Source organism: Vigna radiata, unplaced genomic scaffold (assembly GCF_000741045.1).
Source record: "Vigna radiata var. radiata cultivar VC1973A unplaced genomic scaffold, Vradiata_ver6 scaffold_281, whole genome shotgun sequence".
In the NCBI taxonomy this organism is placed as follows: Eukaryota; Viridiplantae; Streptophyta; class Magnoliopsida; order Fabales; family Fabaceae; genus Vigna; species Vigna radiata.
The window spans coordinates 288,562-314,783 of record NW_014542220.1 but is presented as its reverse complement, the minus strand read 5'-3'; the positions used below and the strand labels follow the sequence as shown (position 1 = coordinate 314,783).

The window sequence follows — 26,222 nt, the reverse complement described above, 5'->3', positions numbered from 1 at the left end:
TATTATCAAGGAGTTTGTCCCTAAGTGTTCTATGAAAATCCATCTACTCTATATCTTTTCTTTAATAACTAATTTGATGTCACAATATAACCTAAGTGTGGTTTTTCAATTCCTTTTATAATACATAACTCTGTGACAAAAATCAATCATATACCTTGATTTGATGCCTCATAGCTACAAATTCTACAATCATAGTGGATAAAGCCATAAGAGTTTTCTTGTTACTAGGCCAAGAAACTAGCATGAAAGGTTAGTAACTACTCTGAAAAATTCCACTGCTCATGGAAAAATTCACAATATGCTTGTTTACTTCTTTGTTTTCAAATTCGCACTTCCTAAAGTAAATCCACAAGTTGTGGAAAAAGCTACAACTTAGTTGTTGAACTTGTTGGTTTTCAATTTGTCTCTCTCGAGACAAATCCACAGGTTGTGGAAACGTTCATAACTAGGTTGTGGACCTCTCTAGTTTCAACTCTGCATCTTGGATATCAATTGTTTTATGTGTTCTGTGATGACTTGTTGGGTTGTTTCTAGTTATTTGAAGTATGTTCATTGTTTTCATACGTTGGTATTGATTGTAAAAGTAAAGTGATACATATATGGTTTCAAAGTTATGAAAGTTAGTTCCAAGGTGGAACTTCGTGGTGTGGTTTCAAGTATCTTTAATCTGAATACAAGGAGCTCGGCCTTGGGGATTATCCTAACACTCTAATGGTCATTCGTTCTCACATAGAGAGGATTGACACATGTGGTGAGAGTAGTAGGAGGTCTTAGTCTTGGGTGCTTCCAGTATGATCCAAGGCGTGAAACAAACTGACCTTGTGAGTTTGGTAGGGTGAAACTTATTGGTAATGATTTTGCAAAACAGTAGAAGCCATCACAAGTGCAAACCCACCATAACTCGGCATTCATTCTAAGTCTGGACAATCTAGTCAAAGTATAGTCGTGCATAAAGTGTTTAGTTTGTTGGTGTGATATGTGTATCATGTGTATAATGTTTAAATGTTTATATATATCATTAATTGTTTGTATTCTAGCTTACCATTGCTTTATGTGTTATCTGCCATTGTAGATGTTTCTCTTTTTTTTTTTTATGATCACCTTAATGAGTACGAGCTTAAAGAGAATATATCTCCAGTTATTTCAATGTGGGAGAAAGAGAGAAACAACCGTATATATAAGAAATTTTTTCATATGTAGATATTTCTTTTATAAAAAATCTCAAGTTTCTTTTATAAGTTATCATCTTTGTAACTCTTATTTTAGTAATTTTATAATACATATGTTACATTTTAAAAATGATGATAAAAAAAAGAAGCAAAGGAAGTATTATAATCTTTTCATATGAACCTTGGATAATAATAGTATGCAACACCTTTGTTAGAAAGAATACTTTTACAAGGATCATATGTATTCTAATATAAGTTTTTTCTTCTACTTATTAATTAGTCTTTACAATTAAGAAGAGTATAATTTAGTCCATCTTATGTGTTTATGAGGGTAAAAAACTGTCATGTAAAACGAAAAATTACTATTACATATTATATACTTTTTTTTTGGGTTAAATATGTTTTTAGTCCCTATACTTTGGGATGATTTTGGTTTTTGTCCCTCTTTCAAACTAAAGTACAATTTAGTCCTTCAACTTTAGAAAACTCTGGTTTTAGTTATTTTTACCAAATTTTTTTAATTTTATTTACTGTTTCAAACACGTTTTTCAGTTAACATTCAAGCAAAAATGTATCAAACAGTTTAAACAATCTAAATGTTATAATGAAACGTGCTTGAAACAACAAATAAAGTTAACAAATTTTGGTAAAAAAAAACTAAAACCAGAGTTTACTAAAATTGAAAGACTAAATTGTACCTTAGTTTGAAAGATAGACTAAAATTAAAATCCCTCCAAAGTATATGGACTAATAATGTATTTAACCTCTTTTCTTTTTATCAATTTTGAAACAATAGAAAAGTATTCATAAATAATATATTTGAGTATAAAATAAAACTAAAATTATAGATTTTAAAAAATTGATTCTGAATTCATCAAGTTAAATCATGTCTAAAAAAAATTCAACGTCAAAAACTTCTTTCTTTGTTCTTGATTAAACATTCAAATATTTTTTTTTTCTTAATATCCAATCCAAATCATTAAAAAAATGTACTGAGAGGAAGATTCCCACCGTCCACCTTCTTTTATTCATCACATGATTCACATCTTCTTCTCTAATATTTTAAGTATCACATTATTCAATTTCGGATCATAAATAGTCCCAAATTTCTTAATTTTCTCAAACCTTCGTCACTTTCTCCTCCAAACAATGGCTTCAGCGACACCTTCAAGCTCCTTCTGCAGCTACCTAAAGGTTTGCTCCAAACCCAACAATGGTAGAACCAGAGCTTCCTCTTTTCCTCGCATTCTGTTCTGTCAGAAGCACCACGATGATGTTCCCACCGACCAAATCAACCGAAGGTTCTTCGCACTCTTGCTTTTCTTACACTTATCTATGGATTGTTCATCACTGTTCATAACCATCTTCTAAAAATTATTCATTTTTCAATTCTTTTTTGGAATATTGAAGAGAACTCATATTGAGAAGCAGTGAAATAGCGACCATTGGTGCTATCTTCAACTTCAGGTAACCCACCTTTGCTTTTCAATAAAAAAGGTATTATTTTAGTGTAAATTTAATTCAAGATTTGATTTTATTGATGGGTATTGAGACCCTTTTGGTTTTTAGTTTCGGTTTTGCTTTTTGTTGGAAATGGGTGGTTGTTAAAGAAGATAATTTGGTTTGGGTTTTGGTGGTGCATTCAGTGGGAAAAAACCTGATTATCTTGGAGTGCAGAAAAACCCACCAGCATTAGCTCTGTGTCCAGCAACTAAGAACTGTGTATCAACTTCTGAGAATATCAGTGATCGCACACATTATGCTCCTCCTTGGTAAAACATCCCTTCTTTTCCTCATTTTAATTTTAGTATTGGTTTTATGGGATTATATGAATATGTGAATTAATTGCAAGATTTTAGTTGTGTTTAGATAAACAACTTAAACACCTTAGTTCAGTGTTTATGGATTAAGTGCTCGTAATGTAGGTAATTATGTATAAGTTGGTACTGTGATTAAATTATTTTCATACAATACAGGTTCTAAACTATTTCCACAAGCTATTCTTGAAAAGGTTGTTTAAATAAACCGAAAACAACTCATAAAAACATCACAAAGTTATTTTAAACACCTAGACTGCAAAAATACTTGTATTATAAGTCTAATTAAGTTTTTCAAGCATTTTCAAAGATGATGTATTTCCAGTATGTCGTTCTTTGGAGCCTTGATTTTTGGATAAGTGACAAGTTGTGTCAAATTTGCGTGCTGAGAACAATCTGGTGAGCCAAATTTAGGAGATAAGTACTCAGGGTTTGTTTATTTATTATCTTTTGGATTTCGTGCAAAAGATGTTATGAAATACTTGTGAGAATCACGTTGCCATAAACAAAGTGCACTTGGAACAATTTATCACGTTTCAAACTGCGTGAAAGTTGTGCAATCTTTACTTTTCGTTTTATCAGACAAAATAAACTTTTCTGTAGATTGGTCTTTGTATTGTGTATGGTCCCACCAAATTCCAAACTTTATTATTGGACATAGATAAACCATGATGTCAGTTTGTTTTAATATTCTCCTTCTTTTTCAGGAACTATAATCCTGAAGGCAGGAAAACTCCTGTGAGCAGAGAGGAAGCAATGGAGGAACTGATAGACGTTGTAAGAAAATCTAGCTGAACTGAAATCATGAATTATATCATTGGATTGAAGTTTTCTTTTCCTTCCTTTACTCTATCAACATTGATTAGTAATTTATAACAATTTATCAATGGAGGGTTACTAAGTAGTATACTTTGCAACTAACTATTTCTATTACACTCTCTTTTCTGTTTATTAGTTACAATTTATTGAAAGTTATAAAGTTACAAAGGAAACTCATTCAACCAGGAGTGAAACCTGCATAATTTGAACATTTTTAATAAAATGTTACTAGTAACAAAGAGTTATGTCAAAAACAGTGTTGAAGATCCTTCTTTAACTGGTGATTTAGTTAAATCAAACTACTTGAGTGGAGATAACACTCATCTTAATAGTGAGTCTGTTTTGTAGGATCAAATTAGATGTAAACTTTAATTATGATGCTAATCTTTTTCTAATTTGTAACTTATAACTGGGTTGTAATAGTTATATATTTGCACTTTTTCAATCATGTAAGTTAAAACCCAGTTCTGGATTACTTTTACAGATTGAGTCAACAACACCAGACAAATTTACACCAAAGATAGTTGAAAGGAAAGAAGACTATATCCGTGTAGAGTATCAAAGCTCAATCTTGGGGGTATGTGTAACTTACATCTAAGGAAACTCATCATGAAAAAGAAAAATAACCATTTTAAATATTTTAGCTGATATCAAGAGCCATCTTTAATTTCCTGCTCCTTTTCTATGTCTTGTTTTAACAGTTTGTGGATGATGTTGAGTTCTGGTTTCCACCTGATAAGGGTTCTACTGTGGAGTATAGATCTGCCTCTCGGTTGGGAAACTTTGATTTTGATCTGAATAGGAAAAGAATAAAGGTATGGTTTGTTTTATCCTCCTATCATGTGCTTTCTCTATAGTTACATAAAAAATTCTTGGTTTGCATGACAAAAAACTCATTTTCCCTCGTATCATGTCAAATACTTGTTCAGTTTTGGTATGATTCACTAAGTTCACTTGAGTGGATTTGAGAGGGAGTAATTGAGTGGATTTGAGAAGATTTGAAGATAATTTTTTTTGTTGTTTATTTGAGTGAATTTGGAGGTAAACGAGAATGGATTTGAAAGTACAATTTGTAAGAATTAGTATAGGATTTAATTTATGTGACAGATTAAAAAAATTTACTTCTAAATTCACTCTCGATTACCTCCAAATTTACTCAAATAAACAAAAAAAAAAAATATTTTCAAATCTTTTAAAATCCACTCAATTACTCTCCCTCAAATCCACTCAAGTGATCAAGGTCTACATGTGTATCTCAGCAAATCAGAGGTGTCAAAGTGAGCCAACTTGACTCACGAGTTGGCCACCACCAATTCAGTTAAAAATGAGTAAGCTCAACTTGCTTTCATTTTAGTGAGTAAGAAATTTTGTAACCTAGCTTAACCAACCATGGATTTGTGGGTTAGTGGAATTGACTCACTTAGTGATGTTTTGTTTTTCTAATTTATTTTATATATTTATTGCATCAAAGTGATTGACTCGATTCATTATTTTATAGCACTACAATCGAAGTGTTTATTTATTTCACCTAACATTAGTATAAAGATAGTGGTTGAAAACTAAAGTGTCTACCTACATCTCTTGACAAATAAATAAATTTAAACATTCAAACTATTTCAACATTATTGAGAAATATTCTAGTATTTAAAAAGATCAAATTGTCAACCTACATAATTAGAAATAGAAAATAATTATAATAAAAAACTTATAAAAAAAAAAGGTAAAAAATTAATAAAAGATTGTCATTAGTGGCTTAAGGACAATTCATCTTTAACCTAAAGTCCATAGGTTAAGTGACCTAGGTTCAGTTTGATTCACATTTAAAAAAAAAAATGATTTTTTTCCAACCCAAATCTTCTCAATCGTGAAGAGTCTGACTGGCTCACAGATTGAAACCCATTTTCATTTTGATATCTCTGCAATAAATTAGTCACATATTTTAACCGAAGCTAAACTTAGTTAATTGTACTTAAATCATAAATAAATTGAGATTTGCTTTAAAATGGTAGAGATAAAGAACATTTTTGCAATGGATACAAATCCTTACCTTAAATATTTTTGTGATGAAAAAATGTTGGTTGGTGTCAGGCACTGCGACAAGAGTTGGAGAAGAAAGGATGGGCATCTCAAGACACGATATGATGATAAACTCAGCCAGAAATCACACATTGAAACAAATCTCACATAATCATCATTGAAATTAATTTTTTTCTTTGATGATTGGAACTAACCTCATATCTTCTTCAACTTCTTTAGTTACTCCACTTGTTAGTTCAATCTACAATCAATCATTCTTGTTTCAAGAATTTTTATTTCTTGTGGTGGAAAGTTTGTCTACGTTTTTCTAATTTATGATACATCGATGCCATGTTTTCAAAGACTTTCTAATTTCCTTAATATTTTTAAATGAGAATTAAGTCTGTCAGTTTGCATAAATTGTTTTGCATAATATAAATGCATGTTTTGCAATTTATATTAATTTTTATATTTTATTATTGTGTAGCATTATTTCATTAATATAATATATTTGTAAGTACAGATTTTATTTTGTAGTTTACTTTAATATTTTTTAGTTCATAAAATGTTTATTCTCTTACAGTAAAAATAATTAATTTTTAAAAATTTTCCAGTAATTGTTGTATTTACTAAATTCTGGCCTTTTTATAACATACTCAAATTTAGAATTAAGAAATTACAAAACATTTTGTGAATTTATTTTTGAAATTTGTGTCAAATTTGAGGCAAATTAATATTGCATGAATTTTTTTTGTACATATTTATATATAAAAAAAACATGATTAATTAAAATTTAAAATTTAGCTTATTCACTTCAATACTTGCACAAGTTTTTTTCTTAACAAACTACTTCAAAAGTTGAGAAATATAAATTGATCATAAGGTTATCAAATTGATACGTTAAATAACTGATTAAAATAAAATAGATTACTTTTTCCTGTGATAAATTGTAAACCAAGTATGGAAATATTTTTAGATGGCCTCTCATGGTAAATAATTTGTGAAACATACACTTAAAAATAGTTCAATTTTGATACATTTCCACTCTTAAATTTTGAATTGTAAATTTTATTAAACAAAATTATATGATTTTGTTAAGAGAATTATTTTAAAAATTAATCTTATTATACTCTATCATCCATGAAGAAATAATGATATAAAAATTCTTTAAATTATCAACGCCCCTTATTATGTTTTCGCTGATAGAGATTCTGTCAATGCATCCCAATTAAATTAAAAAAAAAAAAAATCACTCAAAAATATAGAATACTCAAAAACTAAATAATTTTAGTATTTAGTCATTGGAAAGGTAACTCCTATAATTTCCAAATAACTATAAATGATTAGAAGTCGAACAAGATATAATGATAATGGTACATAATACACTATCTCTACATATATGAATAATAACTCAATTATCCAAAGTAACGTGACTGAATTCTCTAAGAAGACAAAAGAAACAAGAAGCCAAATAATAATTCTTGTAAGAGGTTTACACAATCATATCTAATAATCCTCAATTTACTATAATTCTGAGAGTTTCAAAAGGGAATAGGCTGTCTGCTAGGCCATGATTCTATCTTCTCAAAAAATTTGGGAGGAACAACGCCATCAAAACCTTCCGTCAAGATTACCTTGTTGTCAGAAATGTAAAGCTTCATACCTTCTGAAATAGGATAAAAAACATATAAAGATGCAATCAGTAGTCTTTTACTTACCATCATCAAACAACAAAGAAATTAACATTTCAAGATGAGGTTATTCGTATGAAGAACACATTGTTTGGAATATTGTCTTATCATACCCTCCAATGCTTTTCTCACGTCAATAAAGATAAGAACATTGACATCTCGCCTCATACCTGGGAAAATCAAAATAAAAAAGATGAGTGATTGGTACAGTGAGGAAACAAGTCTACGTGCCCAACTGTTAGAGCCTAATGCTTCTAAGGAAATAGCTGAAACTACTAAAGATCATGCCGCACATTAGTGCTTTCATATGCTAAACTAATTTCATAGGACGATAGGGATGACAGAACATAATAATTTCCATGTCAGCCAAGAGCAGTGATAGGAACTGAAATTCAAGGAACTAGCCTTGATTATACTCCAATTACCATAAGAAGCAATAGAAACTGCAAAAGGAAAAAGTACTCAGAATGTTTTCTGCAGAGTGACAACAATAACCCTACAGGGATACTCCTCACTCCTGGCCCCGTCATAACCATGTCCCCTCCATGATTCCCCAGCTCTGCCTCTCCAATCCCCTCATGACAGCTTCCCATTTAGCCCCCTCCACTCCTCTAACAAAATTCTCCTTCCCAATTATATTCTTAACCCTTTTCTTCTTTCTCTCATAAACTTTAGTTGGAGGCCCCACTGCCATCTACCAAAGAGACTTCCAGTTCAAAGGTCTCTCCACCCTCCAATCGACGATAAGTTGTGCAGGGCTTAAAAGATGCAACTAGATCCAAGCTGTGATCATTAATGGTACTTCTGAGACATGTATTGTTTCACTATATTGAAACAACCATCTATAATATTAATATGGTTAATAACTAGTTACTAATGGAGTATAAAAGTATACGAACATTTTTCTACCAAGCTTACCTAAAGATTTAGGTAATCACATATAACTTTGGATGTTGGGCTAATTATTATTTGAATCCCTTTTATGAGTAGGATTTTAGCATTTCTACTACCCTGGCCTTGGTGAAAACTCTTGAACAAAGTTGATAAAAGGAAAACTATAAATTGGTCGTTTGGATTCCATATTTGGTCAAAGATGCATTATCAACAAAAAAAAAGAGATCTCCAGTGTTACTCCTTCTGGCTTTTAAATTTAAGTATCAACATTTCATCCTTAATATTCCCCTAAAGGAAAATTAACTTGCCTAGCTAAAATTTTAAACAAAAATATCAAAATTTAAACTACAATATTTAAATAGGATTCGTTTTAAATAGTATATCACATTACCACTAATTACTTCTCCATCTGTTGGTAAACCACGAGAGAAATGAACATGCAATCTTTTCATGCGCTTCAGCCCAGATCCTAGAATTGATTCCAAGTTCTTTCTGTAGGTTCCATGGACACAAACTGCATACAGTCACAAAATCAAGTAGATGAAACAAATAAAATATAAATACAGACAAAAAAAATTCACAGAATGAGTTGAAAAGGCAGATGTACAGATCTTAAGTAATTAAAATTTTGTTAATATAATATCAGGTTGTTGGAAGACATTAAGTTTAGTAACATATCCACCATTAAAGAGATAAACTTAAATTATAAATATGTACAGCATCATAACATACAGAAATTAATGTGTTGCTATGTACAGCGTTCATCATAGATTGAGTCTAGTTAAAAAATTCCAAATCTAATGATTATGCACCTGGAACTTCTTCGGCTGAAAGGATTGGTTTCAATAAGCTTTCAGTTTCAACAGTCTGCAGATGAAAAGTCAATAATTGTAAGGGCAGATAGACAAAGTTAAATGAATTCAAGATTCAAAAGTTCAACATAAAAGTGACAACATTATTTTACTATTTTTAACTGGTAAAAAATTGGAAACAGAAGAAGTATTAGTGACACATATGCTTAAGAGCAAAAGGCAAGCAACAGAATTTGGCAAGGCTGGGGACAACATTACAGGCATAATTTTTTCCTGTCACTTGACTGGAAATTTTAAAAATATATTAAGAGAATATCTAGCCAGGGTTAAAAAAGGTTCATTAACAATAGAAAACATTGATAATACTTATCATAATTATTTCTTGGCTTTCAAGATAGAATACTGGCTGCTACAATCCCGATTCCAACTAATATTTGTTCTGTTTAAACCTTTTGGTTTTATTATATCTCCATCAACCTTAAGGCATTGTTTAAACAGGTTGAAACAGGAAAAAGCATAATATACGAGTTCTGCTCCATGTCTGGTATAGTTTAAAATGAGAACAGAATATAAGGTTAGAAAAGTAGTACACTTTGGTTTGCCACTCTGAAGCCAAAGTGAATAGAATAAAACAGACTGTCCTATTCGATTATGTTCACATGCCTAGCTCCACTGTACGGTCTAAAGGCATAAAAGGAAAGAGCTCACATGACAAATGTGTTATTTTCAGAACTGAGGAACAATAGTGTAATTTGTATCTAAAGTGCTTTGGACTTCATTTAACCATGAAAGAAATTAATATATAATGGAAGTCATATTCACGTTCTTATAAAGAAACCAAAAAACTCAGGAAGTTGACAAAGGAAAGAGAGTACAACAGAAGACAGTAAGCCTTGTTGAGTTTTTCATTGGCATCTTAACACGACAATGGCAAAAGAAAATTTTAACACGAAATTAGATGCATAACCATATGTTGCATTCCAGAGTATAGAATTGACGTCCTATTACTTCTTCAACACTTCAAAAGTAAATTGGATACAGGAAGTTTTCATCACTTGATAAAGAGGAATACGCTACCGTTACTGTGTGGCCTTGGTTTGCACGTATTAATAGTTCCCCATTCTCTTCCATGAGGCTAAACCGTTGCTTATTGTCTCTTCTAACAGCCTAAGAGAGTAACCAAAAGATATTTTAGAATAAAATGTTTTTCTTTCAGTTAATTCACAATATGATAATATGGAGTTACAACAAGTTGTTTACAAGAATGAAAAAAATAAAACCAAATATAAATAGGTATAACTTAGAGAAAAAAAGGTTATATAAGCATAAATAGTCATTCAAAGGCAACAGAAGCCACATACAGTACTAAAAATTCAGTTAAAATTTAAGAGTAGGTCAAAACCACTAATGTAATCAACATGTAAATTCTTTGCATGACACAAAAATACCATGCTAATGTTCCTAGTCAATTTCCTAAATTATTAACTTATAGCAGAATTAGTTGCTGAAAGAAGAAATGATAGATCAGGTACATTCTTAAGCTGTTAGCCATATTCTGACTACTTTTACAAGAGAAAAACAAATATCAATCTTCTAAAATTCTACAGAAGTGAGAAAGGATGGTAGTACATAAATACAAGGAATTTATCTTTGACACACAATGCAATGAAGTGATCTTCTATGCTTCATAAGAATAAAAATTGAAGAGTTCATCTATTATCAACAATATGATAATCTTGTATCCTTTATATTTTTACCCATATGCTTCTTCGATAATGTGACTCAAGAATCTAATTACAAAATAAACGGTATTGGCAAGGCAGAATAAAAATGGAATGAACACGTGCTAAAACAGAGAAGTATATGAAAATAATTGACCTCCTTAATATCATCAAGAGTGTGTGATCTCAATGGAATATTAGCAAATGTCTTCATATTCAGCTTTAGCAAATCATTAACTTTCACAAAACCATCATTTCGCATATTCAAATTCAATTCAGATGCCATATGTCGCAAAATTCGTGTCCTGCACATATTAAACCAGAGATAAATTGAGAGTATTTACTTCCTAGAAGAATCAAGCAAAAAACAGCTTAATTAAGATATATCATAAAGCTCGTTGGCTCTGTTGCTGAAATCTGAGGCAAACAAATTCCGTATGTTTCCCAAACTTCTTTCCACACAGAAAAAGAATAACAATGCCACTGGATATTTCATACAAAAAACAAAACACTGATGAAAGTCACGTTTGGCAGCCATGAAGGAAGGAAATAAAGGCAATGTTTAGGAAAAATAAAAAATCATTAGAGAGAAGTAATGCTTACAGGAGCCTACCAAGAGCATCAATTTTGTCCTTTCCTGAGCCACTTCCACCACCACGCCCTCTTGTTTTTTCTCTATCATTTTTCATATCAAAAGCCTTTCCACGGCCACTGTCAGAATTGAACATAAATATCAAAAAGCATAAAACCTCCTTATTGATTCCATGATGGAAGCTACTGAGTGAATTGATAAGTGTACATAATGTAAAGCAATCTATGACATTGAAACTTATTCATAGTATTGAACCACAACAGTGAAGTAGGAATTCCATTACATTGAAGGAGATACAATCAAAAATACAAAAATTAAAGAAGAATTATAATGAAGCTAATTAAAACTTTGAAGGAGATGTAGGGATAGAAATCTAAAGTGAAGAGGGAGACTAGTACAGCCCTTAGAAGGAATACTAATTGATTCCTTGCCTTCCTTCTCGTTTTACTGTTTTATATGCCTTAAATTCTTTTGATCTGCAGTTCCTCCTTCAAATCCAATCCAATTCCCTTGTTTTAGCTACAATCAACACTTGTCCTTATAACCAACTAGACAAATTCAGCACAAGACTCAATAATCACTACATTACCTCACCTCCCCCATTAAGAAAAAAAAAAATACCTTGTCCTCAAGGTCAAAGTTACGATAGTCCAGCCACAGGAAGGAGCACACTCCCAAAGTAGCTTGTGTTACGTCAAACCCATTTCCATGAAATAAGAGCTACAATCCTACTATCACTAGCTAAAGCTGATGTATACAGACCAATAAAACCGCACATCTTAAGCTTCAATCCTCAAGAGTTTAGTACACTAGAAAAGAATACTTCAAGATAACTGCATCATTGTCCAAGAGAAGCATTGAATCACCAGCCATGTAAAGCCAACAAAACGTCTCTATTTCATCTCCTTGAGTAGTGAAAACATCAAAATGTTCAATCACAATAATTCACCCACAACAAAACGATGGCAATCTCCAATATAATGATATAACCGTAATTCCAAATATGAAAAACGACGTAGCTTCTCATTGCACGTAGCTACATCAATAACATCATCTAAGCCTTCGATTCACAATCACATTCCCTAAACCGAACAAATCCTTCGAAATTCACAACATTTGAACAGAGGCATTCTGATATAAAGAAAGTAATTCCAAGTATCCCAATTCTAAGACGTAGGGGATTTGGGCCAGAATAATCCGAACTGAATTTTATTCTAGAAGAAGATACAAAGAAGAGTCTGAATGAAATTCATTACCACACCTACAACAGCAGCAATTATGTTCTTATATAATTGCTAATTAAAATGAAAAACTAACTCCTTTACTACTAACAAACAATTATAACACATTTCGAAAAGAGAAACGAGAAATTGGTGAATTTGGAGGAAGGAGAAAGAGATACGAGAAACAACCTGGGAGAGGCGTGAGCGTAAGAGGAAAAGTGGTTGTTGCTGCCATTGTCCATCGGAGATGAAGCACCGAACCTGTGCAGGAGAGAGCAAAATCCAACAGTGAGGACACGTGGACGGAGGAGACCGCAGTGGCGTAAAATATTGATGCTGCTGTTGCTCACCGAAGCAAACATGGATTGGAATTGGAGATGGCAGAAACAGAAAAATAGAATATGGAAGACGATTTTGGAGCAGTGGAGAAATATTAAATTGCAAAGTAGTCCTTATCACAACATTTTCAACTTTCTTTTTTAAAAGATGAAAGAATTAACCTCAATAACACATCTCTTTTTTTTAAGTGTTAATTGTTTAATATTTATTATTTTTTATTTTTTAAACGTGTATGTTAAAAGAATTCTGGAACTTGAATTTAAAATATATGAGAAGACAAGCCTTAATAATTTTGCTTTGAATAATCTAAAGGTTTTGAAATGTACTTTTAAAAATTAAATAGCATAGTAAAAACAATTAGAATGTTGGTTAAAAACGAAAATAAAGAATAATATATTTTTTAAAGTGACATTATTGTATTATTATTAAAAATGTATGATTTAAGATATTTTAATTAATGAATGCATTATTATGAAAAATTTAGAATTAAATCATGACTAAGAATTATTAATTTATATACATTATAACGGTCAACCACATAAATAAGTAATTTAATGGAGTGATGGATATGCTAATTTAGGAGATGCAATTAACTGGACAGTATATTAATTTAATAGGTGTTGACAATAAGAAAGAGTTATTTTCTAGAATTGGAAAAGTTAAAATTGTTCAAATTCCAAATTCTATAAGATACATAATATATTTTTTAACAACTAGAAAATAAGAGAAGTACTATTGTTGGCATATCATTTCTTAGGTTTTAAAATATGAGTCACATGTTGGTATCATTTCTTAGGTATCTCTCTAGCATCTTCATCCCCACAACCAGCAGCTTCTTCATCCGCTGCTTCTTTAGTTGCACCTGCAGATTCTTCATCAAGTCCACCGGCAGCTTTTTCCTGAGGTTCTTCATTGCAATCAACGTTTGCAGCTTGACGAATTTCAGCTATTTCCTTTGTAAGAGATGCAATCTTTGCATTCAATTTTCTTAGTTTTTTTTTTTTTTTTCAGCAATCTCTCCAAAACAGCTACTTCCCAACTCCAGTCATTTGTTTCTTCCTCACCCCTAGATCTTTTAGCCATCGATCCTTTAGGCCTCCATCCTTTAGGGCCTCCATCCTTTAGGTGCTCCCTCATCCATGTAGAAAGCGGCACGGATGATGGGGTATCCACGATCCAGCTATTTACCAATCAAAATATACCTATAACAATAAAACACAATAACCTTAGTCAAATAAGAACATCAATCATTCAAGAAAACAAATATCAGGTTAACACACTTACATATCTTGTCTAAAACAAAGCTTTTATTTTTTTTGTCCTTGACTTAAACACCACATGCAAAGAAAGCTGCTCAAGCGCTGAGAGCTACAATACAAGGAACAAGCCAAAATTTACAATGTAATTCATTCCATTAACACAACCAATTTAATAACTCATGTAACCTACAACATTGCCACTTAGACTCAAGTACTCACTCCCTGATATCTTCCGACATTATTTTCTTATAACATCTATTTAAACAATGTACAGTATATTTATTTATGTACGATGACCCAATCATATTGATCCAAATTTTCCAAGCCATTTAACAATCCACAAGGCATGTTAGAAACATACATGGACTTCCTAGAAAAAAAAAATACAATGAAACATATTAATATATACAACCGACAAAGTACATCAACTTCAATGTCATCATTATGCACAATCATATTAAACATGTTCATGACCTACTTCGAAGCAGTTGTTTTTGGATTAAAAAGTTGACCTACCATACAAACTATTGATTCATCAGAAGAGATGTTTAAACCTAAGGTCATAAATACATCAAAGACATAAATGGATTCCAACATTGACCGTGTCTTCGAGAACTACTCGATACCGGTTAACAACCAACGCATAATTGATTATGTCTTAAGTAATTGATATATTCTTTCATCAATTATTGTACTTTAATTATTGTACGCTGGTTATGTACATTCTATATATTTAACGCTGGTTACTCTTTCAACATCAATAAAATACATTTGTTACAATTCTTACATGGTATCATAGCCAGGTTGATGGAAAATTCTATTCAATGTTGTGAATAAGTCTGGAATTATGAGAAGATATGAAAAGTGTAAATTGATCAGAAAACTCAAAATCACATTTTGAAACCAATGTCAAAACCACAAGCGTGACAACCCTTGTTAAGAAGATGTGAATGTAGTGCCTATGCACCAGATTCACCTGCCCTAATCAGAACCACTTTTAAGATGGCGACCTCATCGATAACGATGCTAAATTCTTTGGCACCACGGATTAAACCTTGGCGTACGAGGGCGCAGACCCCTGACTTATCCGTGAGTAATTCCTCCGCTTTGACTTGAGAGATGACGTCCGGGAGCACCTCGTTGACGATAGTGAGAAATTCCTCAGATAGGATGTCTTTGATCACCTCGCTGACCTCGCTAGGAAAAGATTTCTTCTCATATGCATTCTTAACTATGAACGACAGTTTGGTGATGTCGGTACGATAGAGAACTTATAAATGGATGTCGGCTTTTCGGAGGTCTTGAGTGGTGGTCTTAATGTGCGTTTGGCGATAGCATCGACCAACATCAACAATATATGCTTTCTCGATGAATGGAATCCAGAAATGGATTCCAACACTGACCGTGTCTTCGAGAACTCCTCAATACCGGTCGACAACCAGCGCATAATTGATTATGTCTTAAATAATTGATATATTCTTTCCTCAATTATTGTACGTTAATTATTGGTTACTCTTTCAACATCAATAAAACACATTTGTTACAATTCTTACATGGTATCAGAGCCAGGTTGATGGAAAATTCTATTTAATGTTGTGAATAAGTCTGGAATTATGAGAAGATATGAAAAGTGTAAATTGATCAGAAAACACAAAATCACATTTTGAAACCAATGTCAAAACCACAAGCGTAACAACCCTTGTTAAGAAGATGTGAATGCAGTGCCTATGCACCAGATTCACCTCGCTAGGAAAAGATTTCTTCTCATATGCATTCTTAACTATGAACGACAGTTTGGTGATGTCGGTACGATAGAGAACTTATAAATGGATGTCGGCTTTCCGGAGGTCTTTAGTGGTGGTCTTAATGTGCATTTGGCAATAGCATCGACCAACATCAACAAAATGGGCACGCTGGCCAGCATCGACAGTGTACATGGATGATGTCGCGGTGGTCGCCACGCCCAGGCAGATGATCCTTCCTTACCCTTTCTTCTTTTCTTTTCTTCCCTATGGCAAATAGTGATAGTGCTTTTTTCTTTATCGCCATGATCCACATGTTAAACATACGCCTCACCTTCACGTTGGACCAAATCTCACGCTTTGCTTGAGGGGATGATAGGAAATAATATATTTGAGTATAGTTTACCGTTAATTATTGTACGCTGGGTTCTCCGATTATTTTCTTTCCGCCTGGGCCGTTGATCGCCCACAATCTTGGTCGTTCGGTGATCTTCAGGCTTTGACCGCTTGGTCGCCTTCCTGGTGGAGAGGAGGAGGTACCTGCAAAAGACACTCCGACACCCAAGTTAGGCGTGTATTGAAGAGCCTCGACTCTTGATTGAATATTTAGTGAATGGTTATCACTACTTGAGTATTTGAGAGTATGAGTTGAATGTGAGTAGAATGTGAATGAAACGTACCTGGCTATTGGCCTTGGCCATAAGTTGTCACATGGACCTTAAAGTAACATAAGCCCGATAAAATATAAACAAAATAAAATATAAACATACTTACTTAAAAATCTGGTTAGTTACTAAATATCTTTAATTATATATTCTTGATCATCTTATCTTCTACTTATCAATATCTTTAACAAGATATTCATTAATAAGATATTCATTCAGATATCCTCCATTATATACCATACATTATAAAGTCCACTTTTAATATTGGTCTTCCTTAATTCTACTTTTCGCAAAGATGGTCCCTTCAGACATCTTTCCGTTGGTCTTACGGCAAATCATTCAAACAATTTGGACAGTACAAGCCGTTTGACATTTCAAACGTGATCATGTTGGATTCAGTTTATCTTAATTATTGCACATGTAAGTCTGACTTGTTAAGAGCTTACGGTGTTATTTCAGGAAATGGAGAAATTGCAAAGAAAGTTTGAACATTGGAGTGTTGGACTAACCCATTGGGCACTATGATAAATACGAAGTCTCAAGGCCAAAATATATCATCATCATAAAGTTGATGAGTAACCAAATAAGTATGAGAAGAAGATCTGAGTGCAGTTTATTAGTTACTGCGCTGATCTTTGTTACTTGCTATTTTTCCTTGTTCCCACTTTCTAATTCTTCATCCTTGGATGAAGAAAGACAGGCCTTACTCAAGAGTGGTTGGTGGAATGATTACAGAAATGTTTCAAACCATTGTCATTGGGCTAATGTTCTATGTGATGAAGCCGGAAGTGTTACTTCGATCGGCTTGTCTTCTCTGCTGCTCCCTTTCACAATTCCTCCAATGCAAGAACTGCAAAACTTGAATGTGACTGCCTTTCCCAATTTGCAGTTTCTGGATTTAAATGGAATGGGTCTGAGGGGAAGCATCCCTGCAGAAATTGGTACACTTACAAAGCTCACCGATCTTGATTTGTCTCACAATAGCCTCCAAGGTAAGCTACCATCTAAAGCTCTTCAAAATCTCACTCAACTTGTTCGTCTCGATTTTTCTGGAAATTCTCTTAGTGGTTTCATACCATTGTCATTGGGTGAATTGAAGAACTTGGTTTATCTCAACCTTGATTCAAACCTTTTTACAGGCCATATTCCATCACAAGTAGGGAATTTGACAAATCTAACCCAATTACGCCTCTCAAACAATTTTCTCTCTGGTTCAATCCCTCCTACATTAGGTCTACTCAAGAATTTGACAGATCTCTACCTAGAATCTAACCAATTGCATGGTCATATACCTGTTGAGCTACAGAATTTGTCCAGTTTGGTTGCTCTACGCCTTTCTCAAAATAATCTCTCTGGTTTAATACCTCCAAAACTTTTTCAAATGGACAAAATGCTCACTTTGTATATCTCATCGAATCAATTATCTGGTTCAATTCCATGGGAGACTATGAAATGTCCCTCCATTTCAGTGATTGGTTTAAGCCACAATAGATTAAATGGAAGCATAACTTCTCAAATTGCTTGTGTGAGTGACCTTGATCTTAGCCACAATTTTTTTGTTGGTGAGATTCCATCTCTTTTGGGAATGAAATCAATACTAGATAAGTTGGATCTTAGTTATAATAATCTCACTGGTAAACTTCGCAGGGAATTTGCCCATCTATCAAATATAAACCTTTCATACAATTCTTTTAACTTTTCACCAGATCCTGACTTCAAGTTACACTCACCAGATTATTGTTCTTTTCCAAGACACTCGCTGATCAGTAACAACCCACCAGATTTTTCATTGTGCTTTAGTTCCCTCCAAACTAATTCTCATACTAGTGAAGTTAATCTTAGCATTGAAATTGCTCTTCCCATCATCTTCACCCTTCTTGTTGTAATCCTTCTAGCTCTATATTTAACAAGACACAAGTCTAGAATCAAATTTGATGCAAGCTTATCGAAGAATGGAGACTTGTTTTCTATATGGAATTATGATGGTAAAATTGCATTTGAAGATATCATTACAGCAACAGAAGACTTTGACATCAAATACTGCATTGGGACTGGTGCATATGGCAGCGTTTATCGAGCCCAATTACCGACTGGAAAAATTGTTGCAGTGAAGAAACTTCACCGAATTGAATCTCAAAATCCATCTTTCAATAAAAGTTTTCACAATGAGGTGAAGATGTTAACAAAAATCCGTCATAGAAATATCGTAAAGCTTCATGGCTTTTGCCTACACAATCGGTACATGTTTCTTATCTATCAGTACATGGAAAGAAGTAGCTTATTTTATATGTTGAATGATGATGTGGAAGCTGGTGAGTTGAATTGGAGTGCAAGGGTGAATATCATTAAAGGAATGGCATATGCTTTGTGCTACATGCATCATGATTGTACCCCACCAATTATTCATCGGGATGTAACAAGTAGCAATGTTCTACTAAACTCACAATTAGAGGCTTTTGTCTCAGATTTTGGCACAGCTAGACTCCTTGATCCAGATTCTTCAAATCAAACCTTGGTAGTTGGTACATATGGCTACATTGCCCCAGGTTAAGTTCAATTTTCTATTATAATCATCTTCCTAAAGTTAATTTAGTTACATAGTTTGAGAAGCTGAGATAACTTATCTCTACTTTTTGGTTCATTACAGAGCTTGCATATACATTGATTGTCACAGAAAAATGTGATGTTTACAGTTTCGGAGTGGTAACTTTGGAAACATTAGTAGGAAGACATCCTGGAGATTTGATCTCAGCCTTATCAAACACAAGTACTCAAAACATGTTATTGAAGGACATCCTAGATCCACGAATTCCTCTTCCTAACTCTCGAAAAGATGCTCAAGATATAATGCTTGCTGCAACAATAGCATTAAGATGTTTGTGTTTGAAACCAAAGTTCAGGCCATCAATGCAAGATGTGGTTGGAGAGCTCTGTAATTTCAAATTGGTAAGACCTTTTTCGTTCAGTGAGATTTTGATCCATCAATTGATGACTCCAAAAGAACAAGATGCACAAGTCTAAACCATCTAAAACATCTTCTTTAGACTAGATTGCACTGAAAAAGAGCAAGCTAGTTTTTTTTGTACATGTATTTCAACCATATTGTAATTAAAGTAACAAAAGAAAAGTACGACATGAAATAGAAAGTTTAGTTTGAAGTAAGATTGAAATGAAGAAAAAGAAATATAAAACGAAAGTTGGCGTCGCCCGGACTCGAACCGGAGACCTTCAGTGTGTTAGACTGACGTGATAACCAACTACACCACGACACCATATGCTTAGGTTTTTAAATTAATATTTTGTCTCATAAAGCACTGAATAATTTATTCCTGAAAATATATTGTACTAGAAAATTGGTTTTTAAAAGCAAAAACTTGATAAAAATGTCCCTAAAATTAAAAAAAATGTCAGCCACACGTAATATGGTATGTGCTTGTGAGATTCATGCATGTTGGATATTAAATGAGATGGTGTATATAAATGATGGATGTATTGAAAAAGTCTTTTACTTGAGAACTATGGAAGATTAATTAATTGAAACTTTTTCTTCTTTTTTTGGAACAAATTATGCTATGTTTCACTGTTAATATATTTATAATATCATGAAAATCATATGCTTTTATTCAATGGTCTTTTATGAGTATTTCTGATGATAACAATGACGTCTTTAAATTCATTCACTTATTTATGAATTAAAGGATTTTTGATAATTTTTAGTGAATACTTGTACAAATAGTTACATACTTTTCTATCCAATATACTTTTCCATTTATAATTTTGGTTAATATTATTGGACAAATTCCAAAAACCTTTTAACTTTATTTTCGTACTTTTTAGCAACACAACTTACGTTTATCCCGTTGTGGTCCATTGTCCAATTTATTGAACACGAGCACTCTATAGCATGCATGCACATCTCAGTATTTTATGAAGAGTGTAATCTTATCTCGTTTGAAAAGTTATTCAATAAGTCTCATCATTTTCACAAACGCATACACACATAAATTATTTTTTAAATTGGTAACTGACATTAATATTAAGGTTTAAATCTCTTTTTGGTCCCTAAGTTATGAGCGGATGTTCAGTTTAGTCACCGCTTTTAAAAATGTAAACCTTTGATTCCTAAGTTATAAAAAATGCATCAAATGAGTCATTTTTTGATGTTTATGGTCAAAGTACACAGAGAAATCTAAAGTGTTGTTATTATTAAGAAACAAATCAGAGCAATCTAAAGATGTAGCAGTTGTTAAGAAACAACCAAAAACAATATTTCAAGTTAAAAAAAGGACTCATTTGATACATTTTTTTATAACTTAGGGACCAAAGATTTACATTTTTAAAAATGGGGACTAAACTGAACATCCACTTATAACTTAGGGACCAAAAAGAGGTTTAAACCTAATATTAACTACCAAAGTTTTGATAAAAAAACAATTGATCTCTAACTAAAAAAAGTCTTTAAATATATTTGATCAATTAAGGTTAAACACAAAAGTGAATGGATGAAGTTGATAATATGAGATGAGTTTGCTGTTAGGGTTTAGATTTCACCTAATCACTCTCATATATCTATTATTCTTATTTGTTATCAATGTTTATGCAACTTTCTAATTTACTCTACACTCGCTCCGACGGCAGCACCATCTATTGTTGCCAGTGATGCCATCATCTACTGCAACCATTACCAAAGTTTTATTTTCAACCAATGATCACATGATTTTGATCGTCTCAGCCAAGTAATCACCATGCCATCGATGACGCCTTCATCAAGGGTCCTACGTGCTTTCAACGCTTTTTGAAGTTGTGGATTTGCTCCCTTTTCTGTCATGCATGGTGGCATGTCTAGTAGCAATTCAGAGTGTCGAGGTCGCTCGTTTTCCTCCTTCAAGTTCATCGTGTCACACATCCTGTCTCCTCTCAGGCAGTTATTCAGAGTATCGAGATCGCTTTTCTTTTTTCTTTTTCAGGTGCCTTAATTGGAGAATCTTGAATTTTTATGGTTTCTCTATCTTGTTCATCCATGACTTATTCCACCGTCATCTCTTCTTCTAACCTCCTTTTTGTCACCATTGCATTTGACCCATTCATATATGTTTTTCCTCACATGGAAAAGATGGTTTTTGTTAGTTTATTTATAACCATGGTGGCTTTCCAACAATGATCTCTTTATCCACTGGATGTCAACAATGCATTCCTCAACGGCGATTTGCAAAAAGAGATTTATATGAAACAACCTCCCAGGTTTGTTGCTCAAAAGAAGTCTTTTGAGTTGGTATTTTGTCATTAGCAATTTAGTATCACTCGAATACAGAAGCAGATATATTCACTAAGTCTTTAGGGATTATATTAGTAACAAACTCAGTACACACAATTTGTATATACTAGCTTGAGGGAGAGTATTAGATATATTATCTTTATTTTATATTTATCTTTTATCTTTGGTTAGTTTTGTTATTATTTCTTATTTGTATTTTGTGCTTAGTCCATATTTCTTCTATTATAAATAGAAGACCCTATATGTATATTCAACAAAAGAGAGATTAATCTTGTACATAATTTTCACTATATTCAACAATAGTAAAAGACATTTTATCAATAACTTGGAGTACTATAAGCATGTAATCACATTCAGTTAGAAAAAAACATGTGATAATTATAGTTTCCATAGTGCATTTCATACCAAAACAATATCTTTCAAATTTAATCACTTTTCTGTTCACATTTAACCGTTTTTCTCATACAAGACAATATTATTAAAGTTGAGGTGGTTGATATTTTTTAGACAATGTTTTGGTATATGAAAGCATCATGAAGCAACATAGCAAGGCATTTATTGGGCAGTAGTTATATCTAACCTGCCCTGCAATTGCTAGACCATCAGCAAGAAGAGAACTGCCAACCAAACATGCAGACAGACAGACCTGATAATTTTCTTGGACTTCAACATTCCTATAATACATGCAATTTTATATGGAAAATGATATTTTAACACCATTTTTTGACACTATTTTGACATTGCACACGTGTCAAAATGTGATTGGACGATTTCAAATTAAAAAAACAAACTTTGGTTTTTCTCTTCCAACCTGCCTCAACTTTTTTAATTTGAAATCGTCCAATCACATTTTGACACGTGTGCAGTGTCAAAATGGTGTCAAAAAATGATGTTAAAATATTATTTTCCATTTTATATAATCAGATCATATATCATTCAACTTTCCCCCTCATTTCCTCCTTTTCCACTGGCCAAATTTAAGCATGAAAAATGTGATAATAAAATGGTACTGTTTATTAAATACTGCTAGGAAATAGATATTGCATCTTCAGTAAATAATTTTCATTATGGTTGAAACATAACACAAGAAAATAGCATGGCTTTTTCCTCCTTCCTCAGTTCTTATTTTTTGTAGGCACAATAAACTCTTACCATTTTTAAGAAAACGGTCTAATTGCAGATGTTTTATGCTCGGAGGTATAAGGTCAACTTGTTGCAACAACCTCCATAGGAGTATAGCTGAAATCAGGTACCAACACAATTAATTTGAAAATAAAGAATAATTAGTATTAAAAGAAGCAAAGGGAAAGCACAATGCAACTTATAAGATAGATTTCGCAGAGTCTTCCACACTTGTAACAATGGTATAATCAGAGCATTTGAATTACAGTTAAATAAAACATACTGAGATATATAAACATGAATAAAAGGAAATTACAAAAACTTATCTCAAATCTAAAATTACATTCTTAGAACACTTATTTTATAAAGTTCGTTGGTGTAATGCCTTGAAAAAAAAAATTTTAGTGGAGTACACGTGGCAGCTAGTCTTTGGGCAAGGCTAAATGCACAAAAATAAACTTTTGTAAAAACTTTGCACTCTCATATTCTTTCACGAACCACACCTCTCTTTCTTCTCCTCTTTTTCTCCCTTTGCCTTACCTTCCATCCACCATTACTCAAATTCTAACCATCTGTTTCTCAAATTGAAGCTACCTAAACCTTCAGGACTCCACGAGCTATGTTTCTACCGATCGATTTTCCGTTCTATCCAACCGGTAAGAAAGCCCTCTTTCCTCCCTTGCCCTAGGGTTTAAAGCATGAGATTTCTTATTTCATGCAACCCATTTCGTTCCTTCCACAATCTAACTTCAACTTGGTGCTAAAATTCGTTCTCCATCATCAATTGATGATTTTAGGTGATTCTCACACTTTGGGTTCAAAGTACTTGGTCTAGGATCATTCCTCGAGTTGGCCGTGCACCCTAGAGGTAAGGGGAGCTAGCTTTCTTTCCATTTTTATAGTATGTTGTGAATGTATGATAAATCTTAAAGTTGTATGTTGTTGGAAGCATGAAATTGGTTGAATTGGTTTGAAATTNATGTATGAAAATGGGTATGTTGTGTAGAATTGATGATTGATGATTTTGGACTATTTGGAACCCCTTGGTATGTTAAATTAGGCATGATTGGGACTGTGATGATGATCGAAATCTGTTGTGGTAGTGTTTGGAAGAAAATCAAGTCATTTAGAGCAACTTTTAAGCCATTTTAAGGGAAGTGAGGTAGTGATTTTGAGTATATGGGGTTTGCTGTGTTTGTGGACTGTTGGGACAGTTTCACTAAGTGTATTGTGACTTGTTTGAGTCACTAAAATGTTAAAAATAGGTGCAAAGAGGTAAGATTGAGTTTTTGGTCTCTATGTGGGTGAAATTGGAGTTATTTGAAGATAAGGGAAGTAGTGAATTTGAGAGGTAGAGGTCTAGGACTCTTTTGAACTGTTGAGGCAGCTTAGGCAAGTTAATTATAACTTGTTAGAACTATAAAATTGGTTAAAATGAGGTTCTAAATGGTAGAAGTGGAGTTGAGTCCTTAGGTTGAGGAAAACTAGTGTTTTGAGTGAGTTTAGAGGAAGTGGGAGAGTGTTTTTGAGTAATTGAGGTCTAGGGTGTAAGTGGGCAGTGGGGACAGTTTGACTAAGTCAATTATGACTTGTTAGAAGTTTTAAAAGTGGTAAAAACATTGCTTAACTGGTAGAATTAGAATTGGGCACATGTGTTGATGAAATTGAGTAATTTGAATGTAGATTTATGTGAAATCACTAGAGAATTGGTTTAGGAAGTGTTAAAGTTGATTAGGCAAGTTAGATTCATCATATAGATCAAGTTAGGAGTGCTAGAAATCCACCAAAAGGCCTAAAACGAAACTTAGGAGTGTGAGTTTGAAAAATCTGCACTTGCTGTCAACTGGTGTGGCGCTCAGCGCCACTAATCCCGCTCGAGCGCCACTGGACGCAGCAGCACTTTTCAGAATTTGTTTTTGGTAGTTTTTGGGGTTTCAGATGTCCGTTTTGGACGTTCTTTAGGTCGTTCTGGGGGTTTTTGACCCTTCCGAAACCATTGGTGAGGGTCTCAAGGCTGTTTGAATTACTTAAGTATAGGTAATTATAGTTGATAAAGAAATGGATATTAATAAATGATGTTTCTTTGAAGATATGTACTGTAAGAGTTATATATGTTTATTTTGCTCCTGAATGAAATGGTATGATTGATTGGATGAGGTTGGTGAAGTGAAACAAGATTGGTGATATGGATTATGAACTTTGAGAATTATTCTAAGATCTCTAGGTGAGATCACTTTAGTGTATGAATGAATATTGAGGCTCCTTCAAGGGAGGTTATCCCTAATACTCTGACGGTCTTTCATTCTCAAATAGAGAGGATCGATGCGGGTGGTGATAGTAGTGGGAAGTCCTAGGGTAGACGCTTCCACCGTAGGTCTATTCCGCGGTAACGGACTCGCCTTGTGTGTGGTCGGGTGAAACCCCTCGGCAATGGCTTTGCAAAGCAGTAGAGTCCACCACAAGTGCAAAACCTGCCCAAGATCAATATTCATTCCTAGTCCGGACGAGTCTAGGTCAATTAGGATTTATTTATGTTTGATTGGTTGTTGCTTGTATGCTCTGTTTCTTGAAAATGCATTGAATATGTTTGTTTTAAATAATAACTCACCCTTGCACTTGTATGTTGTGTGTGTTTGCTTCCTCCCTTGCGATGATCATCCAATCCTTTGGATGTGAGCAGTAGGTGATTATGTACCTCTAGAGCAGGCATTGGAGACCGAGGAAGATCCAGCACCCAGTGCTTAGGCGATCATGTTGTTTTATTTCTTTTTAGCTTATCATATTTTGCAAAACCTTAGACCTTTGTACTTTAATTATTTGTCGTTTTAATTTTTCCCTCTATTTTGGATGATTGTAATTTATACTTATACAGTTATTTTCTACTCGTAACTGTTTTCTATTATTATAATATGTTGCATTCCATTTGGTATGAATTATACACATATTTTGGGATGTTACAGTTGGATTGAATATTTTGAAAGACATTTTAAAAATTTAAAAATATATTATGAAACAACAAAATAGAAAATATTAAAATTAAAGAGAATGAGAAATATTTTTATTGTA

General features: G+C 33.0%; 3 protein-coding genes and 1 non-coding gene across 5 annotated transcripts; 2 read left to right on the top strand and 2 right to left on the bottom strand.

Annotated features, from left to right (window-relative positions):
- Positions 1–2,225: 2,225 nt before the first annotated feature.
- Positions 2,226–6,220, top strand: LOC106779441. The gene is made up of 7 exons (XM_014667541.2): positions 2,226–2,470; positions 2,580–2,636; positions 2,816–2,941; positions 3,694–3,763; positions 4,290–4,382; positions 4,507–4,620; positions 5,894–6,220. Exons 1-7 carry the CDS (start codon positions 2,319–2,321, stop codon positions 5,945–5,947), a joined length of 666 nt encoding a protein of 221 aa, XP_014523027.1. The 5' UTR covers positions 2,226–2,318; the 3' UTR covers positions 5,948–6,220.
- A 912-nt stretch (positions 6,221–7,132) lies between these two features.
- LOC106779437 (tRNA 2'-phosphotransferase 1) lies at positions 7,133–13,179 on the bottom strand. Its single transcript, XM_014667537.2, has 8 exons — positions 12,944–13,179; positions 11,543–11,650; positions 11,097–11,244; positions 10,296–10,385; positions 9,219–9,273; positions 8,798–8,920; positions 7,626–7,682; positions 7,133–7,487 (listed from the first exon to the last, which is right to left on the bottom strand). The coding sequence occupies exons 1-8, from the start codon at positions 13,114–13,116 to the stop codon at positions 7,363–7,365; spliced, it is 879 nt and encodes a 292-aa protein (XP_014523023.1). The 5' UTR covers positions 13,117–13,179; the 3' UTR covers positions 7,133–7,362.
- Positions 13,180–17,167: 3,988 nt separating this feature from the next.
- LOC106779439 (probable leucine-rich repeat receptor-like protein kinase At1g35710) lies at positions 17,168–19,917 on the top strand. 2 transcript variants are annotated; one of them, XM_022776580.1, is made up of 3 exons: positions 17,168–17,751; positions 17,899–19,305; positions 19,407–19,917. In XM_022776580.1, exons 1-3 carry the CDS (start codon positions 17,331–17,333, stop codon positions 19,778–19,780), a joined length of 2,202 nt encoding a protein of 733 aa, XP_022632301.1. In that variant the 5' UTR covers positions 17,168–17,330; the 3' UTR covers positions 19,781–19,917. The 2 variants fall into 2 exon arrangements, with proteins under 2 accessions (XP_022632301.1, XP_014523025.1); XM_014667539.2 differs by having other exon boundaries at positions 17,169–19,305.
- Positions 19,918–19,957: 40 nt separating this feature from the next.
- TRNAV-AAC lies at positions 19,958–20,031 on the bottom strand. Its single transcript has one exon. It is a non-coding gene; the product is annotated as a tRNA-Val (tRNA).
- Between the last annotated feature and the right edge of the window lie 6,191 nt (positions 20,032–26,222).

Bases quoted from the DNA above. Each gene is read 5' to 3' on its own strand.
- LOC106779441 (XM_014667541.2), top strand. From the start codon at position 2,319: ATGGCTTCAGCGACACCTTCAAGCTCCTTCTGCAGCTACCTAAAGGTT. The intron at 2,637-2,815 runs GTAACCCACCTT...TGGTGCATTCAG, and splicing joins GGTGCTATCTTCAACTTCAG to TGGGAAAAAACCTGATTATC. The intron at 4,621-5,893 runs GTATGGTTTGTT...GGTTGGTGTCAG, and splicing joins TGAATAGGAAAAGAATAAAG to GCACTGCGACAAGAGTTGGA.
- LOC106779437 (XM_014667537.2), bottom strand. From the start codon at position 13,116: ATGTTTGCTTCGGTGAGCAACAGCAGCATCAATATTTTACGCCACTGC. The intron at 9,274-10,295 runs GTAGCGTATTCC...TTTCATCTGCAG, and splicing joins ACCAAGGCCACACAGTAACG to ACTGTTGAAACTGAAAGCTT. The intron at 7,683-8,797 runs GTAATGTGATAT...TGATTTTCCCAG, and splicing joins AGATGGAGAAGTAATTAGTG to GTATGAGGCGAGATGTCAAT.
- LOC106779439 (XM_014667539.2), top strand. From the start codon at position 17,331: ATGAGTAACCAAATAAGTATGAGAAGAAGATCTGAGTGCAGTTTATTA. The intron at 19,306-19,406 runs GTTAAGTTCAAT...GGTTCATTACAG, and splicing joins ATATGGCTACATTGCCCCAG to AGCTTGCATATACATTGATT.